This window comes from Calonectris borealis, chromosome 4 (genome assembly GCF_964195595.1).
Source record: "Calonectris borealis chromosome 4, bCalBor7.hap1.2, whole genome shotgun sequence".
Taxonomy (NCBI): domain Eukaryota; kingdom Metazoa; phylum Chordata; class Aves; order Procellariiformes; family Procellariidae; genus Calonectris; species Calonectris borealis.
This window is the reverse complement of record NC_134315.1, coordinates 70,311,620-70,322,825: the sequence shown is the minus strand read 5'-3', so window position 1 is coordinate 70,322,825 and position 11,206 is coordinate 70,311,620. Positions and strand designations below refer to the sequence as shown.

At 37.0% G+C, this 11,206-nt stretch overlaps 1 protein-coding gene across 6 annotated transcripts in view; it reads left to right on the top strand.

Annotated features, from left to right (window-relative positions):
* GAB1 (GRB2 associated binding protein 1) overlaps positions 1 to 2,578 on the top strand; it is a 102,093-nt gene extending 99,515 nt beyond the window's left edge. For 4 of the 6 annotated variants that reach the window (XM_075150068.1, XM_075150067.1, XM_075150066.1 and 1 more), the window contains 2 exons: positions 311 to 433; positions 682 to 2,578. In XM_075150068.1, the coding sequence (XP_075006169.1) occupies positions 311 to 433; positions 682 to 840 (282 nt within the window). In that variant the 3' untranslated portion in view covers positions 841 to 2,578. The remainder of the gene's footprint in view (positions 1 to 310; positions 434 to 681) is intronic. The other 2 variants (XM_075150069.1, XM_075150065.1) reach the window with 1 other exon arrangement.
* The last annotated feature ends 8,628 nt before the right edge of the window (positions 2,579 to 11,206 follow it).

The following is an 11,206-nucleotide window of genomic DNA, read 5'->3' as shown; positions in this document are numbered from 1 at the left end:
ATTCTAATCTAATGATATGAAAGGGACATTAGGTGGAAGGCACAGATTGATTTGGTGGCAACCATAAATTTGGGGGGTTGGTTTTGGGGTTTTCCCCCCCCATTAGCTTTCGACTCTGTCCCAGTTTTGACTTATAATATATCCCCTTGTTAAACAATGTCAATAAAATTTGCATGGTTTAACTGATTGCAAGAGCTCTCAGTCAGTTCTTTAACCTTTAATATTTTGGCATTTTATAATAAGCGTATTTGATAATATGGACCATTAGCATGTACATTTGTAGCTGAAGTTATTTATATTATAATTTCAGAATTTGTTCGGAAGCAACAGTCTTGATGGAGGAAGCAGCCCTATGGTAAAACCTAAAGGAGATAAACAAGTAGAATATTTAGATCTGGACCTAGATTCAGGAAAATCTACCCCACCTCGTAAGGTAAGCAAATCTTCAACTCTTGCATTTCTGCCGTCAAGAGTTTAAAATTTCTTCACAAGTAGTTGCTGGGAAGGAGATAGCCTCCAGTAAGATCATCTTAACTAGTTTGTCAAACAGTCAATCGGAGAGCCTATGTTGGGCTTTTCAGAGAAACCTGTGCTTGTTCTATATCTGTTTGGGACATCTACTTACTTTTTGTTGTTAATTTATTTTAAAATATGTTTTTCACTCTCCCTTGCCTCTCCCAGAAGAAGAGCAGTGGTTCGGGCAGCAGCGTGGCAGATGAGAGAGTTGATTACGTTGTGGTCGACCAGCAGAAAACGCTAGCACTGAAGAGCACACGAGAGGCATGGACTGATGGGAGACAGTCTACAGAATCTGAAACACCTACAAAAAGCGTGAAATAAAAATACTGCTTTTTCTTCAAAGAACAGAAAGGAGTGAATTTTGAAGAACTACAGAACCACAATGGCAGCGTCATTCGACCGTACAGTACCTGGTTCACTGGTGTGTGAATAGGTTCTTGACCGAATAGGATGGAAGCCAAAGGACGCTTCGGATATATCAAAGGAATTTTAAGATCGTAAATTGGCTCTGTGGTCTCTGGAAAAATTGCAACCTGTAAATAACATGTAAAATAGTATCGCTTAGCTTTCAGAAAACCTTTTGTTCTGTAGTTAACACATTTGTAGTATTACTATGTTTATGCACTTTTTCAGTTACAATGTTGGTTCAGGTATTCCCAGTTAGTGTACCTTAACGCCTAATTCATCTGGAGAATTTTTTTTTTTCCTTACACTACTATTCCTTACAATTTTAGGTTAATTAAGCTACATGTAGATACGGAAATTAATATTTGAACTTCATTTTAACAACTTAAAATTGATTTTGCGGAAATACTTTCACAATTGAATAATCTACTTGAAATGCCAAGAGACGACCGTTAGTTACATACTTGTTTATATTTAATACGTGCAAGATTATTTGGAAGTCTACAGGTTACCTTCCTAACAAAAATTGCTGTGAGTTAATAATAATGAACTGTACTGGGTTTAGACCTACAATCCTGGCTTATATGTTAGTTGTTAGTGGTGGAACTTCTATTGTATTTTATTAATGACAGTGTTCTGTGTTCAATGGGTGAAGATTCTGCAGGGTGGGATCTTACACTTTTAAAGACTGAATAATGAAATATCAAGTAAGCCTGCAAACCACTGATGGCATGCAGTAATATTGTGATCTCACACTTATTAACAAGAAATAACCTTTATATTATTTACAGAAGGTAGAGTATATAAATCAGGTACGTACCAAGCACTATTGTGCTAATACACTGATCAGGTTTAGACAATGAGCTTTAGTTTTGTACTATTTAGAAGTTCTAATGTCAGTTTTCAGTTCAAGATTAATGGGACAGTTTGACATTCACTGTTTTGTAGTACTAGCAAAATACTGTGATTTTGAATTAGACATTAATTCAAATGGAGATACTATGTTTTGACACCATAGTGCCCTTCTTATGATCTCTATTTTACTTTAATCTCCTGCTTGGCCTTATATTTAAATCCCTATGCAACTGATATTTTATATCTCTGTTTTTAAAAATTAGATAATATACTTAAATGATCCCCTTGTAAACCACTTGTTGCTCTTTCCTGGTACAGGATTTTAAGCTCTGTATACTGTGATCCTTTATTTTACTATGCCAGTTCCAAATAATAATCTGCCTTGGTTTAGAAACATTTTTTCTTATTTGGAAGAAGATAGAGTTCTTTAAATACGTGAATGAGTTAGGTCTAGATAGAAAACTTACTAACACTTTTTTTTTTTTACACAAACACCCTCAAGTAAGCAGTTGGTTTTATTTTCCCACCCAATTGTTTTATTTTGTCCAGATCATTTAAAAGTTGAGCATAGAGCTGTGTTGTTTCCTGGCATGTTGGCCTTAGTACTGTGCCTAATCTACCATTGGTTGTTTCTCTCCCCTCACAGCCACAACCTACAGTATGTAAATTATCTTATTCTTAACAAAGGTTCTTTTTAAATTAGTAATATTTTGATGCTTTGAATGTTCATTTTAAAAAAGAAACTAAACACAATGCATTTTGAGGTGAATTTTAAATAAATCAAGTTGTTCAGTTTTGATGTGTAAACTCTGTCCTGTGAAACAGCAAACTGATGTTCATGCGTCTGTGAAGGTGCCTAGATACCAACCACACTTTTTCAACATTGTAGATTACCTCTTAGTACCACTCAAAAAATTACAGCTAAAACAATTTTCAAAATGAATCTCTGATTTAAAACCCTGCACCAAGCAGCTAAATAACCTGAATTCCCAGTCTTCTGCGAGCCAGAAGAAGTGATGTGAGCTAGGGGACCTGGATGGCTCAATCAAAAGTAGTTCAAACCCGTAAAGATTTGGGAGCTATAGCTCAACTCTGCTTTGACGGTCTTCCTGTCCAATAACAAACTCTTATTCACTGATGCTATAGTTGAAGCACCCATAGGCATGGTGAGTACTTGGTAACTAATGTAATGATAGTTTTGTTTTCGGATACTGGCTTTAAGCGTTTTATTCGTGCAATGATAGCAGTGCATCTCCACTGTTGAGATACCTGTAATTCATTAGCAGATGTGGTTAGATAATCACTTTGCTGTTTATCCTACATAATTAGTTTGGTGCTTCTCATTGGGGAGAAGAATCATACCGTGGACTCCCGCACTCATGCATGCACCCAAGGAGTAAGATGATCTTGGAATATTTCAAACTCGTGTTTCTTTATTCTCTCAATAGATGGGAGAATTTGAGGGAGAAGGTTTGGAAGGGCTGCTCATCTTCTACCTATCCCTAACCCATCTGTCCTTGAAACATTTACGAACTACACAACTATATATTATTTTTAAAACTCTCTCTGGGTTTTTGTAATCGAGCAGTGATACTTAAATTCAGATATCTATACTATTTTTTCAGATGTTGTGAGCATCTCTGATAATGAAGTATAAATGCCTAAAAGAATCGGTTTCCTAGGCTGGCCTCTCTTGTTGAGCTAGCGATACAAGGTGGTTTTGCTCTAAGTTTGCTGATACCAGTCCTTGGTTTACAGATTACACTTATTTTTTTCTTCATTTGAAATTTGGCAGCATTCACAATGTTAATTGTTACTATGACTGACAATCCACTCTTAATTTTGAGGCTTTTTCCCTTTCGTTACGGAAAACAGCAGCTTTCAGCCTGTACAGATAGTATAATGACTTCTTAAGTAATACTCTAAAATTTCTCTTTAATTAGATTTCTAAGCAGTTTTCTCCCCCTAATTCCAGTAATATATTTTCTCTACTTACTTGTTGTCCAAAGGACATTCAGAATCAGAGACATGATACTAACTCCGATAATACATCTCATTTTCAGCTATAAAGCTAGAGTGGGGCTTCATGCTGCAGGTCTGTCTGAGCCCTTGGATAACCTAAGGATGTGAATATTAAATTGAAAATGTGAATCCTAAAATTGTAGGTGGTAGAAAGAAAGCTAGACTGTTGTTAGCCTTGTGTAACTTTCAGCCACTAGCTTTGTGAGGACATTCTAATTAGAGAGATGGATGCTGGTGGAAACTCCAGTAGATACCGGTGTGAGTGTTGTTTGTCAAGTGTTCTCTTTCAAACAGGTGAGTTCTTTCTTGTTTCGCTAAAACGGTACGTTACCAGTTGTGGATATAGTTTTCGTTGCTGTATGTGTCATAAACGAGTCATTTCAAACTGCAAATATATGTGTGTAATAGGTCTTTTACAAATACACAGAATCTTGCTCACAAAAGTCAAAAACTTAGTGCCTTGTGCACTAAGAGTGAGTAAAGATGGTTTGGTATCACTTTATGCTATAATCTGAACAACATGTTATCTGGTAAGTACTAATGGCCACACTTTTACACACTGTGACATGATCACTGTTACCTCATAAAGTGCAGGTGCAAACACACAGCTGTTCTGCTAAAAATTTGTAAAGTGACATTGAAAAAGATTAAAAGGTAAAAATGTGATCATTAGTCTTTTTTACTTTACTGAGATTTCTATTTATGTTAAAAAAAAAAAAATTAACAATCCATTCACGTAGGGCAGTTGTGGCATAGTGCCACACATAGGGCATACAGACAAATTACAGTCTTGCTGTTTTAATTAAGTACTTTAGACTTCGTTGCTCCATGTAGCTAAATAGGGAGTGATGGGCAGGTCTATAGCTTTCACATTGCACTGTCAGTTAAGCAAGATTTTCATCGCAGTGAAATTTAAGCTTAGCTATTACTGACTGCAGCAGTCAATTTTTTTATATATATATATATATATAGTAGTCTTGCAAAACTGTTTTGGAAATCTACCAGCCGTGGACAAACCTTCCATTCCCTCCTTTATTCTAGAGGTTTGTGTCATGAAAAGCCAAAGGATATCTGTTTGCTCAAGAAAAAGGTATTGCCATACAGTATCAGTGTGCAATTTTAGAAAGCAATAATACCACTTAATCTGTTTGGATATTTTACACCTGTAGCTCTTAAGAAGCTGAGCACTATCCACAGGTGAACTTAAATTTGGAGATTATCCTCTGTTTCTTGCATCTGCCCTTGGTCTCCGTGTATTGCACCAAACACTGCTGCTTAAGGTGTGTTTCTTGTTGCCTGTCTTGCTACATGGGAATACTAATGTGGTCCATGACCACAAAAATGTGCTTCTCCAGCAATTAGTGTAATAAATGTTCCACAAAAACATTGTGTTGATTGGGTGTAGATGAACCAAATACCAAGTTACGAGGTTTTTGTTTGTCTTTTCGTTTTAACTGAACAAGAAGTTTGGGTGCAGGTGCGGAGTGGGACAAAAAGAAAAGGTGCTTGAGATGGTTATGAACAACGTCTTTGACGTTAAAAGTTTCCCAGTATATGTTTATGGTTCAGCATCCTTGATGTTAATTTTCAGTAACAAAAGTGGGAGAATAGATGCATGACTAGTTGAAAGGCTTTTGCTATCTCGTTGTTAGATAAACAGAGCTAGACTGTTCTGATGCAGTGGTTTTCTTTTTAGATGGTCTTTAAAAGAAAATTCCCATGTCTTATTTGAAAGGGACAATCTATGTTTGCTTCAACTTTTTAATAAGAAACAAGTTAGCTGTTTCTTGTAATCTGCAGTACAGTTGTGTAATCTGCAGTACACACATAACTTAAGAAATACTAAACATTTTGGTAAAACCAACTAGCAAAATAAGTATCTCACTGTGATGCCAAATTTAGTAAGCTAGTAGAATTATTTCTCAGTTTCTAAGCCACAAGGCATAAGCCAATGCCTTTTACTTCTGTGTTTAAAAACAAAAAGTAAATGTTAGAAAAACTTACTAATTTTGAAATATTTTAGTTTACTATGGTAATCCCAGACAGTTTAGAACATAAAATACAAAGTTGTTAAAATGGAGACTCTCAAAATTTTCTTGCGGTTATAAAATCAGCATTTGTAGTAATCATCGTGATTCACTCTTGAAGATTCTTACAGGATCCATCATTGTTGCCAAGCCTTTTCCTGGTAAGTTATATCTGCAATGAAACAATAAGAAAACATTTCGAAAAAGGCCAATCCTACTATTATAAGAAGATTTTATTAAATGCTGTTTTAGGTTCTTTTTGGCTGGTGCTGGGTGCTAGTCTGTATATGTGGGGCTTGCACAGCGTATCCAGACGACTTGATTGCGCCTTGGGAGAGGGTATGGAAATCCAGTCATCTGAAGATATTTAAAAGGCGCAATACAAAGTAGAACCAGGCTTAATACTACTTTTAGAATCGACTGAGCACTTTTAAGTATGAAATAAAATGCTTTTGATTTGGAAAAATAAAAGGCTCGTAGGGCATCTCAATATTTTATTCACGTTTAGCTGCAGACATTGCAGGAGAGTTGAGCTGCTCTTGAACTAGCTGTAACTAGCTAGTGACTAGCTGTATAACCTAACAGTGCCACTAGATGCCCAAGGAACAATGCTTGAAGTAAAGGTAACGTATAGATTCCTATTTTAAAACCCTGTTTACAGAAAGCATGTCGGTATCTGGAAAGCTGATCCTTAGTACTGAATGTGAGCAAGTGCAACTTGGCAGCTGAAAGTTGCCTTTACTACATTTTTTTTAATCAGATGTCCAGAATAGAGGGAAAGTATAATTATGCCTTATTTTTCCGTAATTCCTACCAGACTTTAAATTATATAAGATGTCATATTTTTATGCTATTTTCAGGGAATATACTTTAGAGAAAGTAATCGCTACTTGTTTCTGTGCACTTGCGCTGTGGATTTGCACACTTGTAAACTATGCAGTCTAATTGAAAGGTTTGGTTAGGATTTTTCCCCTTCCCTGTTAGTGGTGAAGGATGTTGGCCTGAGGGTTTTGGAGGTGCCTCAGATTGGCCTGCTGGAGTCCCTCAATTTGAGTCTGGAGTTAATTGCTTCAAAATGATGATACAGCCCTCTGCTGAGATTGTCTTCATAGTAACACATATAAATCATGGTGTACATATTTAGTTATTTTTTAAAAAGTTAATCCTAGTTGAGACCAAAATGTTGAAACAAATGGTATTCAGAGTTAGGCTGCATAATCTCTAGTCAGGCATGGAGCAGCATTTTTAAACGGCATTAAGAGGAACAGGGTTGCAAGTTCCCCAGGCAGACAAACCCATTGTACGATCTTTTGAGGAGCAGACTTTCTATTCAAGGGACTGGTGTATCCTGTTTAAGTAAGTGAAAGTTCCAACAATTTTTTCAAAATAGTCTCATTTCTATTCAGGTATGTAAATAGAAGTTTAGGAAGTAAATTCTAAAAATACTCTTTGTGCTTTAACTGTTTTTTTTTCCCTGCATAAATGAAAGAAGTGATGGTTCCTGAAGACATTGTTACCATCAGCTCTGCTCGCTGACCACTCAATATGAGGGAGCAGGGAATAGACTTAGCCGTTAAAGAATTTCTTTTAAAAAGAGGAAAAAGGAGCCAACCAGGGTCAGGATTTAGCCTCTGATCTGCCTTCCAGTGAGCTCCTCCCCTTGTACGCCATAGAGTGCAGCTACCTCCGATTCCAGTGCTCAGCTTTGAAGCGGGGTCAGAAACTCTGCAGCCAGTGCCAGAGAGGCACCAACAAGCTCTGGAAAAGTGGTGCACTTAAAAAACTGTATAAAGAGTTGCAGCAAAAATTTAGTTTTGGAGGGGGTTGGTGGGTGGTGGTTTTGTTTCCCGCCTTGTAAATGGAATAGGATAAAATTTGGGATTGGGATGCAAGTACACTTGGTACTAGCCTTTACAGGCTGTGCTGCATCTTGAATTTAATTGTTCACCCCCACTTTTTTGTAGTGCTATCTGCGGTCTGTGTTTTTTGTAGAGTATCCTTGCATTTGGTGTACCAGGAGGAGGGCCATCTTTTAAAGTATGGGACTAAGGATCAGAAAATGTTGGCTCCCTCCCTTTCTCGAGCCAGCCATCCAAGCTGCCCTGGGATATAGTCCCCTCAGAAGACTCTGGCAAGAAGCTGAACAGGTGCTGGTTTATGGTCAGGTCTGGTCTTGAACTGTGAGATGTTTTTGTGCAAGCTTATTCCGGACCTAGTTTTGTGACAATGCACTTTGTGGTGTGTGACTGGCCACACCGATTCATTAGTAGTTTCAATCTTTTTTTGTCAAGGTGTACTTGCATAAAAGTTTAGGGATAAATTTCCAGTTGATAGTTCTAAGATCTTTCTTGAGGTTTTCTTTTAGTAGGTGTGTTGTGTAGAAAGATGGAATCTTTAAATTAAACAAGCAGTTACTGTTCTGTAAATGGGATTAAATTCTCCTTTAAAAAAGAAAAAAAAAAAAAAAACAAACAAAAAAATCCAAAATAACCACTCAGCCCTCAAAAAAAGAGAACTTGATTTCAACTGTATATCTTTACTTAGTATCTTCTATAGTCTGACTATCTTCAAGTAAACCACAGCCGTGCGGACCTTTACCATTTCCTTCAGAAAGCATCCCTTCTGAACACGTCAGTTCTGTTGGCGGTGGCTTTCTGCTCAGGGCTGCTGAAATAACTTTGCCTGCCTGACTCCCTTCTGGTCAGGTACTTCTCTACAACTGTATCAGTTCTGGGCACACAATCTGTCAGATTTTTCTTTTCTCTTAGTAGTTTTTATATCCCCTGCCTCATAAAGATCTGAATACATGCCATTACATTTTCCCCGAGACACTTAGTTCTTTGGTGAAGTCTTGCTTTGATTCCCTGTGCCTTTCTGACATGATTTTTCCCCCATATATTGTTTAATTAAAGGAGGTTTGAAAAATAATAACTTTTATAATAGCTGCTCTGTTTTTCATGAGTGAGCAGAATTATTTTGAACATATCGAATAATCTCTGTTGTTATTCAGAATAATCACTAATGCAGAAAGGAATTCAGATGATGTATACAAACCAGTACTCAAGAGACGTGAATATAGCCTAATACAAAATGTGTATTCGTGTCTAATACCAAAGCCTTGAAAAATACATGTGGCACAAAGCAAGCATAGTCTACAGCACACACAGAACACACCATTTTTTGCAATAAAAACTGTATTGGAAGCCCCTGTATGTGCTATTTATTCTGAGACTATAGTTACAGGAAAGTAAGGGGCAGATATTCGTCAATAGGAATTAAGTGTCTAAGTGTTTTTCAAAATCTTTCATGAGTATTTGTTTAAATATCTAAACACTATGGGGAAAATTGGCCCAGGTCACGACTGAGAAGAAACAAAGCAGCTTAAGAAAGGCAAGAAAACCATGGAAATCAGATTAAGATGCTATGACAGAGGCCTTGATCTAGCAAATTTGGGTGTATAGGCAGATACCTGCGTATATGTTGAATCCCACATTCAAGAATCATTACTTTCAGGGATAAAATTGCAGATGTAGTCTAAATAGAAAGAAAACTCTTTTTCAGATTTATCCCTATCTTTCAGTGAAGTCCAGGTTTATATCCAACTTCTTAAAATCCATTTCGCCCTAAAAATGACTGCAGCAGAGGGAAGTCAGGTGGCTGAACTGTAGTGCCAATGTATGTGGGAAGCGACTGTTGCAAGGGAGCCTCTTTGCCTGCGTCGTCTCGCTCTGGCTGCCATGCCGTATGGGGAGAGTGGACTTTGTGAGGGCAAGAAAACAAGGTCAGGGACGAACCTGACCACAGAGGGAGGAGAAACTGGAGTTTTGAAAAGGGAAGGATCTGCGTGTATAATAAAATTGTGTGCGCGTATTATTTTCTATAGAAAAACGTATTTTACGGAAGATAAAACCCCATATTTTTGCATTTGGTTAAGCCTTTTCAGTCACAGCAGCATGCAAATGAAACCTAAAACCCTATTTTGGGTTTCTTCTGTGAGAGTGCAGCTTGTTACAGAATCTCCATTCTTCAGTGATTTCTGTAACGAGTATCCGCAGTTGACACTGTATGGGTTTTTTGCATGGGTAAATTTTATTGAGCAAAGGGCTTGTTTTACATCGGACACAAGCAGAGTCTGACGTGCTATGCGAATGTGTTGCTGTTACCAAATTTTCACTGGTTTGTGGTTGTACAAAATGTGAAAGATTTTTGGTCTTCATGTGTCACTATTTTTGTAGTCTGCTTTTTGAAGATAGACCCAAAACATAGTAGGCTTACAAATGTTCCTACAGTTTACGCACTGCAGATGAACTCAGTGCTCTTTACACTGTATGAAACATTAATTTTGCTAGGATGGTTACGCTGTAGTTTTAATAACTTCAATGTCATCTTCACAGTACTCATGGATAGATATTTATATACTTACATGTGGTAAACTCTAAAACATCGTTTCCATTGCATTAAGGAATCTACTGAAATTAATGTATAATATCTTGTGCACGTGTTGGGTTTTTTTTTTACAGTGAAAATCAATGTTATGATGAAGCTGCACCTTTGCTGATGGGCAGAGAGGTTTGGTGGGTTTTGTTTGTTTTTTTTTTTTTTTTAAACAAACATAGCATGATTTTGATGGCTCAGATTTGACTGCTGGTGCTGTGTGTGTATATATATTACCTGTTACCTGCAGCACCATTAATCTGAGACTGGAATAAAAATGATTGTGACTGAAAAGTGATGACTTTGAAGTAGGCCTAATTATATTTAGCTTTGGATGGGATAGTCCAGCTCAACATTAGTGTTGTGAGGGGCTAGAAAAATTGGCACTATCTAATCTCTTTTGTATAGTATTTTACTTTTGCATTTTAAACTAAACTTTAAAAAACAACAACAAAACCCCCTAAGATCTGAATGCAAACCAGGCTCTCTCCCCTCTCCTACTTTCTTGAATCCAAATGACTGCCAAATGTCTGACGGTGTGACCACAAACAGCTCTATTTCATTCCTTTCATTTCCCGAACTTTGGGAAGATTTACATACAGCAATGCCTATTAGCATAACTGCTGCACAGCTAATAGTATCATTTAGAGTTGCTCTTACTCGTGGTGTTTCAATTTCTTATTTAACAAGAAGTCATCTAAAGAATATTAAAGTTATGATTACACAACTGAGCAACAAAATTGAAAGATGTCACCTGAGATTTGACAAAAATCTGTAATTAAACTGTTCTTTACTAACTTCATCAGCATGTTAATAATTAGTTGTCTCTACAATTTAGTAGTGGCTGAGGGAGGATTTTTTGCCTTATTGTGTATTTGACCATATGTTGGTGTTTAGCACATTAGTAACCCCTGTCATGAGCTTCTTTATGCCACTGGTTACTT